General features: G+C 39.3%; 2 protein-coding genes across 2 annotated transcripts; one reads left to right on the top strand and one right to left on the bottom strand.

Moving 5' to 3' along the window:
- Nucleotides 1-1,827: 1,827 nt before the first annotated feature.
- Nucleotides 1,828-6,435, top strand: dlx1a (distal-less homeobox 1a). Its single transcript, XM_084084901.1, has 3 exons — nt 1,828-3,219; nt 3,521-3,720; nt 4,147-6,435. The coding sequence occupies exons 1-3, from the start codon at nt 2,802-2,804 to the stop codon at nt 4,399-4,401; spliced, it is 873 nt and encodes a 290-aa protein (XP_083941027.1). The 5' UTR covers nt 1,828-2,801; the 3' UTR covers nt 4,402-6,435.
- A 4,459-nt stretch (nt 6,436-10,894) lies between these two features.
- Nucleotides 10,895-13,387, bottom strand: dlx2a (distal-less homeobox 2a). Its single transcript, XM_084085426.1, has 3 exons — nt 12,881-13,387; nt 12,106-12,290; nt 10,895-11,892 (listed from the first exon to the last, which is right to left on the bottom strand). The coding sequence occupies exons 1-3, from the start codon at nt 13,212-13,214 to the stop codon at nt 11,572-11,574; spliced, it is 840 nt and encodes a 279-aa protein (XP_083941552.1). The 5' UTR covers nt 13,215-13,387; the 3' UTR covers nt 10,895-11,571.
- Nucleotides 13,388-25,215: the final 11,828 nt, after the last annotated feature.

Raw genomic sequence — 25,215 nt, 5'->3', positions numbered from 1 at the left:
GTGAAGTGCAGCAGGTGTTAAAACACACTCAGCCACAGAGCTACTCACTCCTAATGAGCGCTGCCTCCTCTTTCCATCCATGCATGGAGGACTTTATTTTTAGTAGAGCTTGTCAGAGCACTGCCACACTGTAAAAATCCTGAGAGTTGATTTGACTCTGAAGGTGTAAGGATTTACCCTTATGTGTACATTTTTACACTCTTAAATTAAAACTCTGCATTCTGCTGAGCATGTTTGGTCAGGGGGATGTCTGTCTGTATGGCTGACCATTGACCAACAGGCCGGTACCATGAGCTTGTAAAATAAGTATCCAGTTGAATACTTGGAGTTTTAGAGAGTGGAGTCCAATTAGACATAAATTCATAATTTGAGCTGGTAATAACATCAGGGGTGGTTATATATTGCTGAAAACTAGATTGCAATGGTAAAAGCTTAATGATTCAAATGAAAGTCAGAATGTAATAATTCATCTTTTCATGTTTATTTAACTGTTACAAAAAGAAATATAAAAACAAATGTAGATGAGAGATTGTTAAAAGCTTAATGATTCAAATGAAAGTCGGAATGTAATAATTCATATTTTCATGTTTATTTAACTGTTACAAAAAGAAAGCTAAAAACAAATGTAGATGAGAGATTCTTAAAGAAAGTAGCATATAATGAAGTCAATCCTGGTGGACTACACTGCATTTTAGCACAAATAAAGCTGTTTAGACATATATTATGTACTCTTCAAGAGAATGGCTCTAATTTTTTTCCCCATCCATTTTTCTCTGAAAATTCAACATCTATTCTGTTAATGGCTCACAGTCGTGTTCCAGTTTGCAGATACTATAATCGTGGGAAAATAATGACAGTTATCAGTCGCACCCAGCAAGTACCCATAAAATCTGTCCTCTGTTCTGGAAGATGATAATTATTGGTTGTACTACTATTATCATTGTCACTGTTGATAGAGGAAATCTTGAAGCATTTTTTCGAAAGTAATTCCAGATAAATCGCTTCAAATTGGCCTATTTTAGGGGGACAAGGGAACAGCTTTCCTTATAAGCTAATATTTTACAGAATTCAGACATCCAGCCGGTTGGCACGCTTGATATGGCACACACTGATGTCAGCGCATGTATTTTGATAATTCGCAACTTGCTTGTTCTCCTTTTGGGTTCAATTATGAGATTGATAATCACAGTGGTGGAATTTAACTGGCTTTAATTCGTTGTTCAAGTGGATATTTGGAACTGCCGACGGAATGGTTAGTTGCCTAGTGTCTTAGCTCAGACCATCAGTAGCCTGAATGAACAGTAAAATGAAGAACTCATGGACACTTTCTTTTTCTTCATGCCAGTGGAACTGTTTGCAGTGGATGATTTCTGGTTTCAGGTGCTGCGGATTTATTTTCTCCTTTTTCATCACTTGAAGGTTTAAGTAAGTGTACTGATACTTTTGTTTTACCTCTCGTCTGTCCGAGTAAACAGGAGATAATACTTTTAATATACTGCATGTGCCTTTTATCATCTGCATCAGTGTCCCGTTGCTGAGGTTGTCTTTTTTGATGGCTCATCATCATCCAATGTTGTTTTAGTCTGTCGACAATTCAATTAAATCAAACGTCCATGGATAATCTTTCTGGAAGTATGGGAGACTGGCCGCACCCCCACCACCACTTGGACTCATCAATTGAGCCCGTGTGTTACCGAACTGTTCAAATAATATGTTTGATTGTCCTATGTCGTAAAATCGTTTGAAAGGAATTTGATGATTGCAAAATGAAATGATTTATATATGCCTGGCCTAAAAAAATAAAAAATAAAAAATTAAGGCTGTATATAGTCATCTGCATTGATCCTCGTTTGCCAATGTGTTAAATGTTATATTGTTTTCTATAGCCTACACTTACGATTTTTATTCAACCATAATATAGATAGTTTCACCCAGACAAAATATATGAGTAGTTACACATTTGGCCTACACCTTCTTTAGGCCTAGACTTTACTCTCATCTCCGAGATTATGCTATATACCTCAAAGTCCTTTCTGCCTTGCTGCCACACAATTTAAATGAGACGGGTCAACTGTAGGTAATGTTCTTTTTGGATCTTCTAAAATCCCGGTTGTCTGCGTAGTGTTATTACAACAATGTACAGCTTGAATCAATACACTTTTTCCTTCAAGTTATCTTTTCGTGACAGGGTCCAAAACATAGCCTAACACATTTTACATTTCCAACTGACAGGTGTAACCAGACCACGTGTCATTGCGAGTGTTAAATATATGGCTAATTATGCAATGAAAATTAAACACCAGTGTTATGCTAATACACATTACACCCTGCTTCTGATAAGCACTTGAGGATAACGTTTAATCAAATGGTCCTGTGAATATTAATCATTTGGTCCAGCAAACACAAAACGATGAACAACGTGTAAAGTATAGGTAGCCAATTTAAATGTTTGTATGACAGGGAATAAACTGTATACCCCAAGCTGACAGATCTGTAAGCTAATTAAATAATAACAACAATAATAATAATAACAATAATTTAGTGCTTTTTGGCTTTTATTTTGCTTTTGAAAATAGACATCATTAGCGGAAATCTGAGGTGTTGTTGGTTTTCTTGAGTTTATCAGCTTCTTCGGACCCAGCCCCAGGATCGCCAATCCGCATCATTCTTGGGTAGAGTGGACCAATCAGCGACAGTCTTTGATGAATATTCATGATTCCACGATTCAAACCTTTGAGCGAGTTTGTCTTGATCCACAGCATCATACCTAGACTTTTCACAGAGACAAACTACATTTTCTTATGAATGGAAAGAGAAAAAATCAGTTCAGCTTAAATTGGGATCCATCCTTCACTGAGATCATAGAAGAAAACAAAAAAGCCAGAGGAAGGGAACCGCCAGAAGAGATGACAATGACTACAATACCAGAAAGTCTTAATAGCCCTGTCTCGGGAAAAAACGTTTTCATGGAATTTGGACCCCCAAGTCAACAAATGTCGCCTTCCTCAATGTCCCACGGACACTATTCCATGCACTGTTTACATTCTGCAGGTCACACTCAACACGACAGCTCCTACAGTCCAGCCTCATCGTTTCCTAGAACTTTGGGTTATCCATACGTAAACTCCGTCGGCAACCATTCCACAAGTCCATATCTCAGTACAGTACAGACCTACCAAAACAGCTCGGCACTCACACAGACGCGGTTAGAAGACACAGGTAAGTGTGCAGCAGCCACGTTTTTGTGTTAATAATACTTATCATGTTGTAAGTGCGCTTTTCTGTTGACGGTCCAAGACATAGCCCTATTAGTCGTCGCATTGGAAAGACGACCCAGATGTTGGGGAATTAGGCTTGGTAATTATTTATTGCGTAATGCTATAAACAATGTATGCAATTAAGGGTAATTATACCTAAAGTACAGCCTGTAAAACTTGCGCTGTAGAAGCCTAGTCATTGCTCCAGTAGCACTGGATGGAGCTGCCGCTACAGCTATTTCACTCTTTTCTCTCCCTCTCAGCACCAGAGACAGAGAAGAACACGGTCGTCGAAGGCGGAGAGGTTCGGTTCAACGGAAAAGGGAAAAAGATCCGAAAACCAAGGACTATCTATTCGAGTTTACAACTTCAAGCTCTGAACAGAAGATTTCAACAAACGCAATATTTGGCGTTACCGGAGAGAGCTGAGCTGGCGGCGTCCCTGGGTCTCACTCAAACACAGGCAAGTTCAACCAATATAGTTGTTTTATTGTCTTATTTTAGTGGTTACCACTTCTCTCTTTTCATAGATTCATCTCGTAGCATATACAGCCTTTTTCTTTTTTCAAATTACTGGCTAATTTAAAATCTGGCTAACTTATTCTGTGAATTATGTGGGGTAATGAAATCCATAGATTAAACACATTTTCCTTTAGTTGTATTCAATTCAACCCACTGATTTGAACCTATACTCGAAACAAAAACAGCTTATGCTACAGTTGAATTCAGATATAAACATTTATAAAAGATATGGCTGTTCTTATGGCTGTTCGTTCGTGGCATACGTGCTGCTCGCACGAATAGGCCTATATAAGACACTGAAACGTGTAGAATAGGTGTCACGTTGTCATTTCAAATGAAAACTAAAACATCCATATCCCTTTTCCAGGTGAAGATCTGGTTTCAAAATAAGCGATCCAAGTTCAAGAAGCTGATGAAACAAGGTGGAGGCACAATTGACGCCAGCGCTTTGGCCAATGGCCGTGGACTTTCGACCGGCTCCCCCTCAGTGGCACCTGTTTGGAGCTCAGCGGCCACCGTGAAGTCCTCGGTGGGAACACCACCAGGGTCTTACATACCCAGCTACACGTCATGGTATCCAACCACACACCAAGACTCTATGCAACAGTCACAACTCATGTGAACCACAACCCTTCGACTCCTCCGACCATACATGGCTCATATCAGGAGAGTTTGGGCACAACCAGAGTGGCCCTGCGCTAGCTTAATGCTCCTCAAGGCGCCATACAGCTGACATAATGGCCTTCTCATCCCGGACAGGACGGACGGCGGTCCGGTCAGTGAATAGCGGAGCTGAGCTGACTGACACACTGAAAGAGGGTCATCATCCATCCCAAGCGCCCAAGGGCAAAGAAATCTTTCCGGTCCACGACATTCAGCGGAAATGGGATTCTTTTCGGCTGCTGTTTGCCATTTGCGTGACATTTTTTAAGGCTTGGCGTCGTATAGGCCAGTATATCTCAAACTCCTCAATTTTAATGTCTCCCCTTAACTATGACAGTGTACAAATGGAACCAAATGGATCCTAACGGGTCCATTTGGTCCATTTGTACACTGTCAGAGTTACAGACTTGTAAGGGTCAATTTAGAACCCCCACAAGGAACCCTGAGAGTCCCTGGACCCCATTTTGAGAACCACTGGATAGGCTATGTGTTAAAGTAAATCTATTGAGCTGTACATGTCTCTAAGAATATCCACGTGTTTGTTTTGTTTTGTTTTTTCCTTTTACTAATGACCCTACACCTACAGTGGCTGTTATACAGCCTATCACACACAGTATAGAGACCAAGAGATCAATATAGACATACAAAGGACTTCTTGTGAGGTATTCTTTGCCGTTCCTGGCTGGGCCCATGATAAAGACGCCATGATGAAATAATGTGACGAACGGCTAAATGTCCATTATATTGTTGTTGTTCCTCCCAAATAAAAAAAGAGTAATTAAATATAGTAACCTCCTCACCCATTATAGGCCAATGTGCTTGTATTTCATTGTGCAAGCCTCAAACTGCTATGTTGTTGTATGTGTATTTACTATTTAAGTTAAATTATTCAATATAGTTTTTTTTCTGTTAACGTCAATATGTGTTTATTTTTGTGTTTAAAATAACAATTATGTTGTTGTTAATGCACTAATGCAGGCAAAGCTCTATAAGGCTGTGTCCCAAACGAACCAAGGCCTAACGATTTGCTGCTTTAGAAAAGATCCCGGAGGTAAACAAATCCACTGTCACTGTAATTTTATGGACCTGGCAAACCGACGGTTGTACATACTAGACATGTTCAGATTTGGTTTGTGCTGTATTATGATACGCTGTGAAACAGGGTTTTAGGCATTATCGTTAATTAGCCTATATGTATTCGTCGAGATGTGTCTAGTCAACATAGAAATATTTAGTTTTGTAATTATCACTTTAATTTATTTATTTGTTTATGAATTGTATGTACATAATGTGCAAAGTTTCAAAAACAGTAAAATAATGGTTTAAAATATCTAAAAGAAAAGGTGTCTCATTGATAAGTTCATTTCCTTATATTGTGACGATGTGAAGAAAAATAGTTGACGCAGTACAGGTGCGTATGCAATGACACACTGTCATTGCATACATTTTCAGATGTTGTAAACCCGCAATGACGGTACCATGGCATTTTAAGCTGACTTGTCCAAAGGAAACAAAAGTGCACGTTTGGTTCAAGTTGGATTTAAAATAGGCTATAGGCTACATATTTAGTTATTGATATAGATATGGTCTATATATTTCAAATCGAATCAAAATGTATACTATATTGAATGTTGAAAATGCTGTACACAATGTACAATCCATTTCGTATCCGTCATATCTTTTCAGTGCATCGCTTCTGGACGGGAGACAGAGCTGAATCATCTTCTGTAATATTACAATTAATTCAGCAATAATCGCCCTTGTTTCTTTTCACTTAGCCTCTATTTCTACTCGTCTTCCACTCTTCCAACAAACTCTATTTTCTTCGATGAATAGATGAGAGAGCAATTGTGTGTGTTAAGTGAATAATTGGAGAAGAGGCAGGTGCTGCAAAAGACTGTCCGCTGGATGAGAGGGACGGACACATGGGAGATCTATCTAGATAAGTGAAAGTGAAAGTTCAAAGGCGGGCTTCTTGTTTGGGGTTCATGCTTTACTGCGCTTTTTTAAGCCAGCAGTTCAAAAACACTGAGCAGAAGGAATGTCAAATTCTACGGGGACCAAAAACATTAAATGGGTATTTTCTGATTTGAGCTTTAACTTTGCGTGTGTTTTTGTGTGTGAGACAGACGGGTGTTATTGCCAGTGGCGTAGCCAGAAAGCTGGCAGCAGCTGGGCATGGGGATTTGTGGGTGGGCACGCGATTTTTTTCGGTTATTATCGGTTAAAATCTTACTTTTTTGCGCAATTTGCGGGTCTTTTGCGGGTTTATTATGTTATTTAATTCTTATTTTTGCCTTAATTTTCATGAAAACATTGACAGGTCGCAAATAATGCCCCGTTGTCCGCCTCCTCCGCGCGTCCGCAGTCCGCGGCTGTCCGCCTCCACTCACAGAGCACAGGCACAGTTTACAAGCAGAAAAAATGTTTTCTTCTTTTTTTTTTTGGGTGGGCACAACAGCCAGGTGGGTGGGCCCAGGCCTACCTATGCCCACCCGTGGCTACGCCCCTGGTTATTGCGCTGGTGCGTGCGTGCGTGCGTGCGTGTATGAGCAAGCGCACACTCCAGCTGCAATATATGAATATATAAATATTCTTGTAATTAGGATTACACATTTGATACAAAGCCTATAATGTTTTCCCCCCCAAGACTAGAAAGACTCCCAACATCCCCGAGAGAAATTCAACAGCTAATTAGTGACCACAAATTGGTATTGATTTCATAAGCTTATACCTTGATACAATTAATTTTATGGGCACTTAATTCTTGGTTACAACCGAAAATGTAGCTTAGCGAGTAATACCGACTAATCGTTATGGTTTCAGTTATATGCTAGACTATTAACTTTAGCCTCAAAACTTCAAAATGTTATTATTAGGCATATTGTTATTATTAGGCATATATTATTATATATTAATATATATATATATTGTTATTATTATTATTATCTGTTATCTATTATCTGTAAATTGCTGTTGTAGAGTACAATGCTGCAACCTATAACTTTAAAATCAGTCAACACTGACTTGCATACAGCTTTATATCAATGTGCTGAACTGTTACTTTTATACAGAAGCAGCTATAGATATCTATAGCTACATCTTTATAAAATAAAATAAATGTGTATGCTGTTGCAAGCAAATATCTCCCATCTCTCTGCCTTGGAAAAGCACAGCTGCACACCCAAGAGGGTCAGTGTTATTTCGTTGTATTCTCCCCTTGATTACGAGCTGAGCCCATCAAACCCAACATAATTACAGTAATTTTGCCCTTATTTATTCTAATGCCGTTTCCTATCTCAGGGGTAATTATGAACATTTTTTTCCGCACAGAGAATCTTTCTGCGTTAACAAAAGAGATAGTGCTCTGAAAGACATTTGCTGCGCAATAGAGGGGAGGGGATGAAATAGGTGAGCTGCCATTTCGTCACTGTTCCCTTAGACTTAGCCTGTGTGTAAGGCAGGCAAATTGCTTGCAGGTGTATATCGCAGAACTGTCAATGCAAAGAGGGTTCAAAATTAGCAAAGCACAATGTAAGAGGAATGAAAAGCAAGCATGAAAGCAGCTACTAAATTGCAGAACAAGTTCAGGGAGGATATGCGGCTAAAACATATATTGGTATAAAATAATAAGACTGGTATAAAATAATATGTGCCTGAGTTCTGTTTAGCCTATAAGTCATGTTCCTAGGCTGCCGACAGAACAAAACGTTAGAAGGTAAAATGAGATATAGCCCAAAGTTCACAGAAGGTAGCCTATAGTTCAAAAGAGATAATGCAAATAAAGCTAAAACAAAAGCAAAACGCGAAGTAATGAATTAAAATGAGATTTGAGGTTAAACTGCATGCAGTCTTATGTGACATTTTATGCATTCTGGCTTGTTTGAGCATGTAGACAATTCTATTTTATATTAATAAACCAAACGACATACCTCCAGAAGAAACCTGCAGACTGTCTTTGATACCATCATAAAATTCACCGTTGAGGCAGACCAGAAACATCGCATGGACACATAAATCCCATGAACCGCATCCAATGTGCAAGACTATGTTATAACTGCAGAGTTCGGAATATGACTGAAATGCCTGCTTTATTTCCCCTCTTTATAGCTGATGAAAAAACTGTAGATTATTAGCATAAATGTTTACTCCTCATTACGCTGATGACATTGTGCACTCGAGATCTTGGTAATCTTTAGGGAAATTATGAGTAATTTTTAAAATTTTAAAGCAGCAGTTACCATGCAATTGAGGCTAATTCTGCGTAGGCTCCACACGGATATAATTATCGTTGAGTCAAGATGTTATGCTAAAAACTATGCATTTATATTCCCATTTATTATGTACATGCAACTTTGACAATGTTGATCCTTGAAATAGCTGGAAATTGTCTTGCGTAAAAATTACAGCCCATATTAGGACATCTGAAATTGCGAAGAATTATATAGTAATTGCAGGCTTTCAGATGTGAAAGCCAGAATGCTCAAACCAGAGCAAATGTGGATGAAATTACAGATCAGGGTATAATTAGGATAAGGGGTATGGCATTTACAAGTTGCCCAGTGGATTCCGGAAGTATAAAATGCTATATATTTTTTAAGATTATCATTTTTTGGCATTTTCTGCTTATTCGGAGAGTGTAGAGACATGAAACCTGGGGGCAGAGAGAGAGAGAGAGAGAGAGAGAGAGAGAAGAGACACGCAAGAGATTCGGATTCGAACCTGGACTCCTGGAGCCTCACAAGACAAGGAGCATGCGGTTAGGCAGCCATAAGAACGTATTAATCCATATAGAATAGCAAACGCAACTAAACGAGGCTTCACACAACATTAAAGGGACAGTTTGAGAAAAAAATATCACTGCATAAGCCTATAAACGTTTCCCCATTCAGACCAGTGGCTGCCTGCACAGATAGATTAAGTCTGATTAAGCAAACTTGAATCGATAAATATCTCGTTCAGAAAGGTGTTCATGAATTTCAATAGAGCATGAAGCAAGTTGATGCAGTGTCAGTTAGAAGAAAGACCACACAGAATTAATACAATAATCAACAAGACGACATCAATATTCTTGTTTAATATGATGCTTGAATGATGCTGTGCGCTTATAAAATCACACATTAAATTACTTAACCGTCTACATATTAAATGCTATACGCAATATAACGCATCATTATTAATAAGTCCCCTATAGATGCTTCCTCGGGATGCTGATCCACATATTCACTTACGGCAGGCTTGTGTACCCCTGGGATCCGTCCTATCAAGATGAAGACAGACAGCCCTGCAGGGAATGTCCCATCATATAGCAATCACTGACAAGGTAGCCTACATATAATTATGCAAAACGAAACGATTCTAATTTATGAGGCTATATGATCATCTATAGATAGCCATGGCCTTGCAGGTTTACAATGATCAAATGCCGGGACTGTGAAACCTGTCACCTGTGGCATATTTGGAATCTAATCAACCAACAGTAGGCCTGTGTTTGAATAATTGTAAACATAGCCCATCTGCTGTTTCTCATAAAATGAGTGGTTTGTCATTCAGGAAGGATCGATTTATTTTTATTTTTTTAGATAACACCAATAAAAATGATTATTGCGTCCGAAAACGCAATAATTCCGTTTTTGAACACATTTACGACAAAAACAAAACCTTTAATATGTTACATTGCCTACCCTACATGAGCTATAGGCTACATAAATAATGTAGGTCAACCCGCCCGTCTTCGCGCTGAGAGGCCTTGTCTTGTGAGTGTACAAGATGTGAGAAATGTTTCCATGTTGTTTTTCCTTTAGGCGGTCTTGAATCAAGTTTTTTTTTTTTTTATGTAGGCTGAGTTCATAAAACGTCTGGAAAGCGGTGTTCTGACTCCACAGAGTCTGAGGGGTTGTACTCAGTCATACGCCCTCATCTTCCCTCCTCGCATGCCAAGGCGTGTTGCGTGCCTTCCAACAGCTCTCTCTCTGCGCCCTCGGGCACCGTGTCTCGGCTCGGTTAATCATCCTGTCTATATCGTGTTCCCGGGCCACGGATGAGACCGGGACAGTTACGTGTCTTAAAAACACAAGTCATATTTACAGTATGGCTGTAGTAGCCTAGCCTATATGAAAATATCACCAAATTCTGTTTATAAAAAGTACTCTGTGTAAATGTTATTATATCCTATACCATTAAAAAAACTCACCGACACTAGATGTTTTGCATTTGCAAGGAGAATCTTGTCTCTTATAGAAATGTGTGGACATGAATCTTTGGCATTAAGTATATGGAAACGGTTCTATTTTTTCGACCTCTAACAAGGGAACAGTTCACATAATATAATCCATGTAAATATGTAACACCCACAGAACATAGCTAAATAGTTATCAGTGTCATCATGGTGCAACATTCCATCATCTGCATCGCACTTAGGCCTAAATATTGACAAGAAATTGATGCACATGTGCACATGGAAACTTGTTTTATTTAAATAACGTCTGGTCATATATGGATGGAACACTACTAAAATAAATAAGACAAAATTACAACAAAGTGTGATACAAGTAAATTACAGGGAATCAGTAGCTTACGATGGTTAATGGATATCTGTCGCCAATATAAAAGAGTCAAAGCGACATATCAAAAAGCTGTGGTAAAATATTTACAAAGATGGATTCGGCACTTACCCTTAAGCAAATCAACGAATGTTATGATGATGAATGAATAAGCGGTTCTATAATATAACAAAATGAGGTCATATTCAAAAGGCACGATACAGTTAAATTGTGCTACATTTGTGACATATACTGTAATTCCTGCAATGAATCTTTGAGCGTACAGTTTGCAGGGATGCAAAAAGTGACGTCCGCGTGAAAGTAGACCGGGGCCTCGGCTGTGATTGCTTTGGGTATTAGTGGTTCACTCATCCCCTCAACATAAACAAAAAATAAATAAATACAAAAATAACTGTAGAAATTATGTCTACCATTTGCGAGCACGAAGACGAGCAGGTCCACGAACCTGCTTGGCTCCGTTACCTGGTCCTAAACTGTAAAGTTCGCGTGGTAGCCTATACACACCCGAGGTCTGTAAAATGGCATTTCTCTTTTTCACCAGTATTGTCCGATAGAAATCAATCGTTTTAGAATATTGTCCCAGCGCTTATGGCAGCGTTGTGGTGGTGCTGAACCAGAGGAGTTTGCAGATGCGCTGCAGAGTTCGTTGTTGAATACCAAGTGTAGTTTGCTAAAAAGGAAGGCGCAGTCGTGTTCGGAGGGCTGTTGCTTTGAGGTAAACTGGGGTTGACATTGTTCATTCTCTGATTCTGTGGAAAGTCCCAGGCAGTAGTTGGCGGAGAGTTGCAAGGGGGAGATTCACTGGGAGCTACGAGCTCTGGAGGGAGTTCTCCACTTTTCCATAACTTCTTGAATTTCGAACGGCGGTTTTGGAACCATATTTTGACCTGAAAAACAACAGATTTGCTATGATACCACCATGAACGACAGCATAAAAATGTGTGCGTAAATGCCAAGACTAATTGACCAGTGCATCAGTTGGAATTTGGCAACTTGAAAAAAATAAAAAATAAAAAAAATAGGCTACTTAATGTTTACCCGAAGCAAATGATGGGAATAGTATTTGACAGCATATGGACGTATATCTGAAATGAACCCACCTGTGTTTGCGTAACGCCCAGAGAAGCTGCCAACTCCGCACGTTCTGGTAAAGCCAAATACTGTGTCTTTTGGAACCTCCGTTGAAGGGCAGCCAGCTGGAAGCTGGAATAGATGGTTCGCGGTTTCCTGACCTTCTTTGGTTTACCGTTAACCATCCGGATTTCTGGTTCACTCTCTTCTTTCTCTGTAGAAACATTCCAAATAGAACGTGTCACACACAAGTTTAACCATGTTGTCAAAGTGGTTTTGTTTTTACAATAATTCAACGAAACAGTATAGGCCTAAATATAATCCCCAAAATGTGAGCAGGGGTCATTGCCATGCGGGCTTGTGGTGGACATTTTTGTCAAAATTCTATTTTTGCCATGCACATACAGTACGAGTGGATAATAATATTACCAGAAAAACATAAAGAGCTATAGCCTTATTTGACCTTTACAGGTCTGTAATTCTTAGAGTCCATTTGTACACTCTCAGAGTGTCCAGGGTGTCCTTGAAAATAAAAAGTTGAGAACCACTGTCCTCGTGGACTCCTAATATGCCATACATACAGTGTCATACTGTATGTATGCCATATATTAGCCTAGTGCCATACATATAGTGTCATACATATTCTGAGGAAAACCTGGAGACTGACATTCAGTGTTTGGTCTTGTCATCAAAATAAGAGCATAATAATGTTATATAAATTAAAAAATCAAACATTTGCCACGGACAACGAAAGGTCTTGCCACGGACACATTTTGTCCGTGTATACGGACGAGACTGGCTTACCTGTGTCAGCTGGACCTGGAGGAGGCGATGGACTCGGGCCGTAGGAGCTGTTGTATGCACCGTAGGACGAGTTGAACCCGAGGTCGTATGCTTTATGGTTGTATGGAACGCTGTTCATGGCGCTGATGCCGTGGTACTGATACGAGCCAAGCTGACCAAATGGTGACCCTGCTGCACAATGCTGCTGCTGGCTGTTGTAGTAGCTGCTGTCGGTCGCCGTGGACACAGGTAGAGTTGGGGACTCCTGTGATTTGTGCAAGCCGTGGAAATTACTTGAGGTAATCTGTTGGTTCGAATGCATATCAGTACTTAAACTCTCAAAAACTCCAGTCATCTTTAAAAAAAAAAGAAAAAGAAAAAAGCTGTCGCGTAAACTTATGCGCAATGGGGGAAAAAAACTAAAATACGGTTAGAATCCAATAACCCTTTTTAGTAGGCTACTAAATCAAAAGTCATTCCTTTAATACCAAAAACCCCACAGAAGGCGTGTCCCTCTCACAGTGGCCTGTGATTGTCTGCTACGTTCGATGCTAGCGGGCGCGCATTTTATGAGAGAGCGTGAGAGGCAGAACGGTTCTGTGTCAGGCAGGCGAGGCAGCCAATGAATAAGGGCTGCATGTCTGACAACTCCCCACACTGCTTTCACCAGTGGTGGAAAAAGTATTCACATTTTTTACTTAAGTAAAAGTATCAACACTGCAATGAAGAAACACTCTGTTACAAGTAAAAGTTCGGAATTCAAAATGTACTTGAGTAAAAACTAAAAGGTAGCTACAAAAGTATTGGTATCAAAATGTTATTAAAGTAGCAAAGGTAGAAAGTACTTATTTTATGCAGAATGTCCCATTTCACAGGTTTTCAAAATGTATAAATTGTATACAAATCTTCCAGATCCATCTCTGAAAATAGCAGATCTACAAGCTCACAATACATCACATTGGGAGGCATTGTGAGCTTGTAGATCGGCTATTTTAAAATGTATATAGGGCTGAAGTGGTATATGTTTTGTAATAATAATCAAAATCTGTAACTAGTAACGAAAGTTTTCAAATCATTGTAGTGGAGTAAAAGTACAATATTTGCCTCTGAGATGTAGGAGTGGCTAAAAGTAAAAGTAGCTTACTGAAAACTGGAAGTACTCATTAAAGTCAAAATACCTCAAAATTGTACTTAAGTACAGAACTTGAGTAAATGTACTTAGTTAATTTACACCACTGGCTTTCACCGTGCATTATGTGCCTCTATGCTATAGGCCTCTCTCTTGTTTGTCTACAAGGAGATATATATATTTGTAAATTACAGCAATTGATTTCAGTCAGAAAAGGGTTCCATGGCCTTTCTCAGCCTAGTTCATCCTTAAGTTGATGGCACTTCTTTATGTTGTGACTCACTGCCTCTCACAGCCTAGCCTACTTTACGCGCAAATGTCATGCCCACAATACGGACAATTAAATTCCCACAACAAGCTACAATTCAAATAATTTTCTAGCGAAATTCGAATTTAATGGAAGCACAGACCACATTGGCAAGGGTCAAAGAAAACTAACAACACAACGGTCAACTCAGTGCGGGGTAGGCTAATGTAAAACGTTAGATTTTTAGGAGAGGTGATGTGATGGGAGAACATGTAAAAAGGTAGACTGACTGACTACCTGAATCAAATGTTCTTGCATAGAGTGAGTGAACTGACAAAAGCCAACTAGCGCGGCGGCGGCCCCATGTGGCGGAAATCTCCCACATAGTCATTTGTTCAGACTTTGCACCAGTGGTGGAAATAGTACGGTACTGACATTTTTGACTTAACGGTAGGGGTAGGGCAAGTGATATTGTTTGGTATTGTTAAGTACTATATTCTGATAGTAATCATTGCTACAGAGCGTTTGTACGGTCACAGGGGTCTCTCCAGCTCTTTACTAAACAGAATATAGTATAGGCTGCATTTTCAGGTAGGTGACAACATTTAAGCCAATCAGGAGAGAGCACTGGAAATGCATTTTCTGTTTAATAAAGAGCTGGAGAGCCGTGAACAAACACTCTATAGCAATGAGTACTATCAGAATATAGAGCTATTAAACACTTATTTTAACCAAAGTAAATCACTTACCCTACCTTTAAGTAAAACAGTATCAAGTAGGCTATACTGCAATGTATAGATCTCTGTTACAAGTAAAAGTCCAGAATTGAACATTTTCTTGAGTAAAAGTACAAAAGTAGGCCTATTGGTATCAAAATGTACTTAAAGTACCAACAGTTTTAATTCATTATGCAGAATGTGCCGTTTCACAAGTTTTCAAAATGTATACAAATCTTTAGAAAATAGCAGATCTACAAGCTCACAATGTGTAGCATCATTTTTCAAATGGCCAAAATGTAGGGTTGAAGTGGTTAGTATGTTTTGTAATAATAATTAAAATCTACAAAGTAACAAGTAACTCAATTTAAATGTAAAGTTTTAAAATAATTGTAGAGTCAGTACAATATTTGCCTTGTAGTGGAGTAGAAGTAAAAGTACGGAAAAATACTCCAGTAAAGTAAAAAAAATACTTCAAAATTGTACTAAAGTACAATACTTGAATAAATGTACGTAGTTACTTCACACCACTGCTTTGCACATGCCCAATTTCTTGCAACTAAAAATGAATCACATTGCACTCGTGCGAACATACACACAATACACACTTAAACTGTAAATGTGCTTATACACTCAATCAATCCGACGGATGCTTGTCAGCTGGCATTGAAGCGGACAAACACAGCCTGCATGCACAGTGCACACGAATGGAGCAATACCACAAAGATATGCATCATTAGGTAGGCTATGCAGGTTAGTATGCACTATGTAGCTGTAACCCAAATGTCATGTTTTGATTAATTAAATCCTCGACCTTTTGACGTGCCCAAGTTTATTCACCTCTAGATGGCAGCATAGATCCTTTGATACACAGCGGTAGCTAGTCGTAGATGTTGTTTGTTGTTTTTTATTTGTGGTAAAGCACATACAGTACACCTGTCCTGTGTTGAGGTCCCAGCTGACCTGACTCTAGTTTGAGTGAGATTATGTTGCAGTGGTCCTCTTCAGAGTCCAGCAAATGCAGGTCAATGTGAATCCGTGTACCTTGTCTCTGGACACCAGCATGAACAAGCATATCTGAGGGGCCCAAGCATTGCTCTGGATCACCTTATTGATAAGAACCTCAAGGTCCATCGTCAACTACACCTCCTGCTCCACACACACAGACTGTCCATTATGCTTCCCTTCAGATCTATCAGATTGGACCTCATCATCATTTTACCTCTTGCAATCTGCTCCACTGCCCCTGGCTGTGGTAGGAGGTAGTGCAGGCGTTTGTATTTGACATATTAAGTGAGACTTGACTTTGAGACAAGGGTGATGGCAGGGTTGGCATGTATGAAGGGGACAAAGATGAGGGCGAGGAGGTGGCGACCTTTTGGATGGATGTCTGCCTTTGGGGGATCCCCAAGGTAGACTGGAAGAAGTAGAAGAAGAAGAAGGAGAAGGGGAGGACGAGGAGAGGTTAAAATTGCAGAATTTTGACTTGATAGAGGAGATGCTCTCGGTGTAGACTAGAGAATTTGAGATGACTGGCTCTGCTCACTTGTTGGGCAGAGGGAGATGCCACAGGCCACCAGGCAGTGTTGACCTGGTCAGGATGACCTGGTCCTTTTTCAGCTGCAAGGCTGGTCGGGATGGGGTAATCCAACTTCCATGGGTAAAAGCTGCTGAGCAGTGAGCACATAGTCATGCTCCAGACATTCACCACTACCTACCTGTGCATATATTGTGCAGACATTGGCTGCTTGGCGCAGGCACTTGCTCACCTAATGGTTCGCCTCATGAGCCTCAAGCCAAGGTCTTGCACATGTGTTGTTGTGTCTCTCCCTCAGGGTTCCATCAGTGCATCACATTTTGTTAAGACGTTTCGCACAGCAAGTAAGCATATTTATTATATTGCAACTGATTGTAGGCTATCATAGTCCCCTTCATATATGCATACATGCATCATTTATTTGGTTGGGACAGTTCTACTTGGTTTCCATTAGCCTATGTCTCAAAAACGTATCATGTTGTCCTAGACGCACAAACCATCAAAATCGAAATAGTCAATGATTAATATAGACTTCCTTTTTTAAAGAAGATAAGTAGACTGTCTTCTTGTATCACCATACCATGCAAAACCACACCAAGCTTACAGTAGTATATGTCCAATCGATCATGATCAAATGATTGTAATATTCGAGAGACATAAGAGACATAAGACTAACTTCTACTGAGATGGACCTGGAAACCACCCAAACATAACAGTTCTCTGTGGTTCATATGGACAGGATGTCAGGGCCGGATCCCGAGTCTATAGGCCTCTGGGCCTGAGTCTGGCTCGCCCTGTTTTGTTGCTAACACCCAGAGTCTCCCACATGGGAAACCAAACATGTACTGCCCCTTTTTGGGTTTCAGGCTGAGCTACTCTGCTACAGATGATGTATATATTACAGAACATTCTATATATTTGATACTAAATTACCCCCCCCCCCCCCCACCCCCCCCCCCCATTCGGAAAATTCACTAGTGCACATCCTCCACTGCTGCTAAGGTCTTTTGCTGCTAGTTGTGTGTGTACCTTTTAAGCAAGATTTCTGTCCTTTCATCTTATTTGTCTTGTTCTTTTTATTTAATTAAAATCCAGTATCTTGTGTACATTGTATTGCTGCTGCATCTTGCGAATATGCCACAGCAACATTTCACTGCCTGTTTGTAACTGTATGAGTTAGTGACAAATAAACCCTCTTGGTTCACTCGATTCTTGATTAAAACATGTGCACCAAAGCCATGGTGCTGTATTTAATTATCTGCTGCTAAGGCCTGTTTCCAGGATGGTTTCCAAGTTCTCCTTCCAACCCAACAATACACCTAACAAATATAATCATTTGTTCTCTTGTTGAAGGTGTGCTAATTGAATACCACTTGAACAACTATACAGAAAGATGCGTAGTCCCTACTGAGGTAAAATAATGTTACATGTTTTTTTATGTGTTTGCGTTAAATAGCTCTGTATTCTGATAGTAAGCAAGCATTGCTATAGACTAGAGTTTTTGTTCAGTAACAGGGGTCTCCCTGTCTCTCCAGCTCCTTAGTAAACAAAAAATGCATATTTAGGTCGGGATAACAATTTTATCCTATCAGGAGAGAGAACTCATACAGGATACAGGATTAACAACTGAAATTGGAAGTCATGACACGAAGAAATTAGCAGGCAAAATTGAAACTGGAACACTATAAAATTGAAGCTAATAAATGGGCACTCTCTCCTGATTGGCTGAAATTGGCAACCCACTAGAAAAGGTATTTTCTGTTTATTAAAGAGTTGGAGAGAAACAGGGAGATCCCTGTTACTGAACAAACACTATTTTTCCACAAAAAAAGTTTTGTTTTAACCAAAAAATATAATTGAACCTACTTACTTACTCTCCAAAGATATACAGTGGATATGTTTATTGTTGAAGGAAAGGCATTAGGGATGGACTGTTCTCTGGCAGATTGTCAAGGTTGAACTGTGAGTCCAGGGGTGGTGGTGGGCTTGTCTATGTGTGCCCATTGTTTTCAGAGATATAAATACTGCATATTACTGTATACTGTATGTATAAATACTGCACTCCACTCCCAGTGTATACAGGGAGTGTTTACTGCAGGTCATTGCTCATTAGGGTTGTACCCACAGTCTGTACACTCTGAGCTAAATCATTTGCAGCCAAGAAGCCGTTTGAGTTATGACAGATTAAGAAGATCTGTTGAATGATGTATATTCTTTACTATTTACTATTTACTATTTACTATTTACTATTTACTATTATTATCAATTTCATTATATTATCATTATCATTTTTATTATTTGTAGGGGATCTTTGAAACAATCATATGGTTAATTTATATAAGTTATATGTGCAAATGTGTGATGAGTTTTGAGATTACATAAAAAACATGTGGATATGGTCAATAGTTTGCACAGGTGAGCTTTCCTTGTTGATCGCTTGGAAAAGGGCGCTTTCAATGAAATTCAAAATTGGGTTATTTTGTTCCAGTCAACTTTATTGTCTTGCCACATGGAAGTTGGAGGATTTAGAGGGCGGGGGATAAAAACGATGTTTGTGGAAAGTATAAATACTATCAGGATCGATAGAGAGGAGCAGGTGGTGCCCTCATGGGAATGCCTTGAGTCATCACTTTGAGATACCAGAGTGAGGGGATTTCACACCATAGCGCTACAGTCTCAGTGTGCTGATACTCAACTTCAGGATGTGCCAGTGCCAGAATATTCAGTACAACCAGCAGGCTGCATAATGGGGATTTGGCATGCTAGACCACCAGTGTCTCATGAGATCAGAGCCACACCGTGGTGTACTATATGTTAGTACCAATCTCATTTGTGGTTTTGTTCAAACTGTGCTGCACAGGCAGCTTTTTCACATGACTATCCACATTGCCAAACTGAAATGCACAATTATAACTGCCGTGCATCCTCTCAGTTCATCCCACTTCAGCAGTCCTGTTGTCATGGTGACAGTGTCCAGTTAATTGATTTTAATTCCTATGTTTTCATGTGTTATACAGAGCAGCTGGTACAGCAGGGCCATTCTGTGTTCGCTGACATGAAAATTATGCCAAAGGACAAGAGACAGGTGCAAGTGGCTTTTAGTGTGCTGATCTGCCCCATATTTGTATTATCGCTCCCAGTGGTCCTGGCCTTCAGCATCAGACATTCAGATTTAAATATCTGTTAAGCCTAATTCATACTGTGTCGTACGGCAGTGACACTCACCGAAAAAAATGAAAAAAGATTCTGGGTGAATCATGTATTAGTTTATTTACTATGTGATCAAAGTAAGTAGATTTGAAAGCCTATAAAGGCATACCTAATAGATGCACTTGTGTCATCAATAATTTAGCCTAATGCTTATTGAAATGATCATCCATTATTTATCACTCTTTCAGTCCAGAAACCTGGTAGAGTTGCTGGAAATGATTAGGAACTAAGAACTATTATTATTAGGAACTAAGTAGTTGTTACTAACTATGATATATTGACATCATGGTGTATCATTCATCTACTTCACTTGGATTGTGTTCACCACATAATCTCTTTATAAACACATTATGAAAGTTATGACAGTGAAACAATGAATATTTTGCTGTGTGGCCATAAACACAAGGATGGCATGTCAGTGTAGAGAACAGTCAGGAAGCATCTAATCTTCAATCTCACTTGCACAAACAAAGCACACAGACCTCAGAGAGGTGTGAATTGATCTCTTCCTCTCCCACTCATGTCCTCACTTATTGATTCATTCCAAAGCTTATGTTTGCAACAACACAGTCTTATGAAATATATTCTACTTTTAAATGTAAAGTGCATTTCCTTCTATATTAAATTATCTTAAGTCCACTCATCAGGTTAGCCTCTCCTCTCATTACAAATGGTTGAAAGACAGCATGTGTTCTGATAAGATATTAACATGGGCTGATATTGATGTTTTGAGAAACTGAAATACAAATAGCAAGTCAACAAAACTGATCCAAGTTTCGCACTTTGAAGGGAAGTCTGTGTGACCGCTGACATGTATAACAACATTAAAAACATTAATAAAACATGATTTGCAAACAACAAATTATGATTATATAGAATTACAAATAACATGATTGCAGTATATAAAAAAAAGTACAACATAGTTGAAATACCTGATTATAACTGATTATCCATGACAAGATTACTGATAATAATTAGCCAACATAATTGACTAATCCATATTGCAAACAAGCAAACAGGGAATAGAAAAAATAAACCAAACAAAAAAAGTTATCAGGGAATGTGTGATAATGAATGTGACATTATGTGACCTGGTCAATCAGAACACCCTTCAATTTTGTCTTTTATAAATTAAGTGAAGAAAGTTGTATATCAGTAGAGTACTTGTCCCAAAGTTTATTAAGTTTAGTACCTAAGTTTAGTATTATTACTCCAGTTAAAACTTTACAAATTATTTCACTGGAAGACATTGGAGGAAGCTCACTTTTCCATTGGCTATACAGGGGAACATATTCAATTGTGCTAACACATTTCAAATATTGCAAAGTGATGCAAAGGCAATGTAGCGCAGATATAGGGTTTTGAAAATGAAATGCTGAAAAAGCATGCATAGATAAATTGAAATGGCATTTGATTGAGATAGAGAAAAGGATGGCTTAAAATAGCACTGCATACTATATAATCCATTCTGTGTTGGTTCAGGACTATAATGTTTTGCTTGAACTAAAGCCAAGTGCCCGTGCTGGAATAATAAAGATAGAATTCAAGCTCCATGCCTCCGAGTGAACCTAAATGATATCCTGGAAAAAGGTTCTCTTTCTCAGCACTTAAGGTTGGAAGCAGGAGCATTAGGTGTGCAGCCTGCATCTAAACATTCCAAAAGGTTACATTATAATGAGTGTTTCAAATGTATCAGAGAGATATGAACAGACCTGGCCCTGTACAATTGAAGGTGGACATCATCACCTTTGTCTTGTGGAACAACTGTTAACACCAGCGGTTCTCAAACTTTTCTGGATCAGGGAGCACTTGAAAATCTCGAAAGTGTTCGCGGCCCACGTAATATACTTAATGAAAAATCTTTTTTCAAGGTTTTTGATAAAAAATACCATGAAATCTGTTTTACGTTAAAACATGTATATTCATATTAGATTTATTATCAATAAAATCGTAGTGCCAATTATTTGGGGGCCCACTTGCAATATCCTCATTGCCCATTGCCACAGCTTTGGAATAGCTGGTTTACCATTGATAGACCTTTATTGATTATTTACCTTTTCCTGTGGGGAAATTCAGCAAATGCAGGGTCACAATGATCTGTATGCACTTCAGGGGTTGTTGTAAGTATGAAGAAAAGATCATTTTGATGACACAGTTCTTTGTCTATCAGACATAATGAGACCTTTCTGAAGCCTGTCCCGGACGGGAGTCTCCAGATGTAAAAACAGATGAGATGAGATACAGCAAACGGAGTAATAAGGCAAGTCATAAGAATATTGTATTCTGTATACAGAATAATGCCATGACCCACTTTGGTTGTCCATACGACTTGTTAGGAATCTGTGGAATCCATAGTAACTGCTGTCTGTTTTCACTGGAAATGTCCATTGACCATTTTCACACTGGGTGTGAGGGGGGGGGGGGTATTACATGAGAGTACAGTGGCTGCTGTGTGATAGGCCACACACACACACACACACACACACACACACACACACACACACACACACACACACACACACACACACACACACACACACACACACACACACACACACACACACACACACACACACACACACACACACACACACACACACACACACACACACACACACACACACACACACTCCTGTCACTTACAGGATAGGAGCTCTGCCTCCCAGGGAATGCTGTAACAGTTGCTTTTATATAAAATGAATACTGATCTGGTTTGGCACAAAGCCTCAATGTGATTTAGAATGATACATATTGCATGTGCATTACATTTACAATCTAGTGTTGAGGTGCAAGCATAGCAGTGCTCCATTTAACTCCAGGACAAAAAAAATGTTCCTTTTCTTTTGGTTTTGTAATATACACTACATTCATCGAAGGCCCAGGGCCTGTTCTCTACATACACATTAAAAGGTCAACAGGGGCAGTAATTGTTGAAGTGTGTGAGTGTAACAACTGTGTGAATGTGGGCAGGTTTCCAGCCCAATAGAGAGGCTGTTGTGGGATTCCCTGAGCTGATGTCCTGCTGGGAGTATTGGAGCATTCATAACTGTGGCAACTCACTTTTAGTCAAATCACGTTAGATTTCATTTTAGGCTCTGGTTTAATAGTGGATACCTCAACGAGATGCTTTCAATACATCCAAAGAAGCAGTGGGTTATTGATTTTATTTGTTCAGTGTTGCTAATGTCCTCAAACATACTGTAAATCTAAAGTAGAATTGACATGTACCGTAATTACTATCAAGAAATATAAATGTGTAATGATTCTATACACTCATATTCATATTGTAAATGCAAATAACCTATCCAAGAACCTTTTAGATTGGTGCTCATGATTAAGTGTTTCCTTTGCATTAGTCATGGTGGATATCCCCCTGAAGAGAAGTTATTTTTAACAACAATAGCTTAAAAGGCAACTGGGAGGAAATGTTCACACCTCGTAAAATGCTTAGTGTTTGATACCTATGTGAATGTGCTTCCCTACGCATGTATTACATATCCCAAAAGAACATAAGATAAATCTAGTTAGTCCAAGTCCATTGACAAAGCTTCCTCTATTTTATGATTTGGTCAGCATAACATAAATGGGAAATGCATAATTAGTTTACCTATGTGGGAAGGGGCTCAGATAACATTGCAATCATCACCTGTAAACTCATGGTTATGACATAATGCTAAAACAATCTGGAGGGCATTCCTTGAATCCTTTTTACCAAAGCAACACAATTTTGCACTCTGCAGCCAGAACAAAGGAGTCCCCCAGAATTCCTTGTGTCATCCGTAGGGCCAGCCTGAGAAAGAATTCACTGAGGTCTGTAAGGTCCCACTCCCCTCATTGTTGATTCAGAGGCACACCCCCCACCCAGCAGCCATAAATGGAAGCAGTCCTTTGTGAGAGAGGAGCAGAGTAGATTTACTGCGACCGTTCCCCTTACAAAGGACCATGGCACTGTCACAACAGGACCGGGATCAGGAGCTTTCACACACTGTGATTTAACGCCATGCTTCACACAGCCACTGACGCAGACACAACTTCTAAAAAGTCACTGGCCATTCATGCACTTTCACTGTAAAACAGTGAGAGGTATTTGTGAACCCGGTTAGGAGATAGGGTCACTGATGTCATGTCTGTATTACAGCGTGCACAATACTTGAGAATGTATGCTATCAGTGAATGACAGCATACATTCTCAGAATTATGCCTGCTGTGCATTTTTGGCATGACACTACTACTGTATTTCATAAATAGTTATGTTGTAATTCTGTATATTTAAAATGTCGAGCGCTGCCATATTAGCAGTGTGTGTTGCTGAGGTTCATGTTGCATTTGATTAAAATGACCTTGCACTGTTGATGATGTCAAGATTAATTAAAACACAATACACGTGTATGTGTTTTAATTAATGCATTGGTCTACATGCTTTTTACATGCATCTTACCCCTAAAATGCAAGATACGGTTCTAGTACGTTTGTGTGTTAAACGCTTGAGCTGGCCAAATATAGTCATTTAGACTATTAGACTATTTAGACTTTAAAAGAGATAAAGTAAAAGAGGCAGGGTGTAATTATGTGTAAGAGCAGTACTAACAGTCAATGATCAGAGGAGGGGCAATGCATCTGTCATTATTACATTACATTGCAGTGACCAGTTTTGGGTTGATGCCTTGGTACAACAGCTGGCCGAATGCCTTCATTGAGTGCAACTGAATAACTATGCCTGCTGTGCATTATGGGCATGTTTCCCTCGTCTGTCCGATAACTTGTGGGTTTGGTTTCCTACACCCTTTAGTGCTGATTTCATTACAGTGAAACGCAAGGAGTTGGCCCTCCAATCTCACCAGAGGTCTGGCTAAACAGGTCTCCTAAAACCTAAACAGGTCTCCTAAAACCCAAGGTGCCAGAGCAACAAAATATAGCCATTAAAATGTTTGGCACACACTTTTCTAAACAAAAGCTGTGTTTGCATGCGTAATTAATGGAACACAGCATGTAGGGTATAATGGCTATGGCTACACTACTCTGTTAAGTTGTAAAACAGTCCTAGGTTTTAGGTTACTGTGGTGAAATTCACATCTCCTATCTTGAGTAATGCAATACGTTTTGAGCTAAATGTGGTAGTAAGGAAAACTCAACTTTCAACAAGGCGAATAGTGAAAAATGTGTTCATAATTGAGTGATTTGGGACATTATTTAGTAGCAGGGTTCCATTTCTCAAAGCTACCTACATATACAGTTGGTGCCTTGACTGAAATTTATTTTGTTTTCTTTTTAGTTCACAAATCACAATTATACTGAGCCTCGCCCTTAACAGTTAATTAATTGTGATTTTTTAAAATGGCGCTTAATAGTAAAACCGGTTACAACCTCATCCCAAGTTTGTAGATCGGCTATTAATACAGGTCTGCCTTGAGATTTTGACTTGCCCATTGGTTTGCCTTGGGCACAAAACGTTTGAAAACCACTAGTACAATATCATACGGTATAGCATTCAAAATCGGAGAGGTTAAATTACCGGTT

This window comes from Gymnoscopelus microlampas, assembly GCF_963454915.1.
Source record: "Gymnoscopelus microlampas genome assembly, chromosome: 17".
NCBI lineage: Eukaryota > Metazoa > Chordata > Actinopteri > Myctophiformes > Myctophidae > Gymnoscopelus > Gymnoscopelus microlampas.
Note: the sequence above shows the minus strand (reverse complement) of the source record. Positions and strands in the feature narration are given on the sequence as shown.

What these genes read in the sequence shown, in the direction of transcription:
- dlx1a (XM_084084901.1), top strand. Translation starts at nt 2,802, where the DNA reads ATGAATGGAAAGAGAAAAAATCAGTTCAGCTTAAATTGGGATCCATCC. An exon ending in GACGCGGTTAGAAGACACAG is followed by an intron (nt 3,220 to 3,520) that starts GTAAGTGTGCAG and finishes TCTCCCTCTCAG; the next exon opens with CACCAGAGACAGAGAAGAAC. An exon ending in TGGGTCTCACTCAAACACAG is followed by an intron (nt 3,721 to 4,146) that starts GCAAGTTCAACC and finishes TCCCTTTTCCAG; the next exon opens with GTGAAGATCTGGTTTCAAAA.
- dlx2a (XM_084085426.1), bottom strand. Translation starts at nt 13,214, where the DNA reads ATGACTGGAGTTTTTGAGAGTTTAAGTACTGATATGCATTCGAACCAA. An exon ending in TCCAGGTCCAGCTGACACAG is followed by an intron (nt 12,291 to 12,880) that starts GTAAGCCAGTCT and finishes ATGTTTCTACAG; the next exon opens with AGAAAGAAGAGAGTGAACCA. An exon ending in TGGGCGTTACGCAAACACAG is followed by an intron (nt 11,893 to 12,105) that starts GTGGGTTCATTT and finishes GTTGTTTTTCAG; the next exon opens with GTCAAAATATGGTTCCAAAA.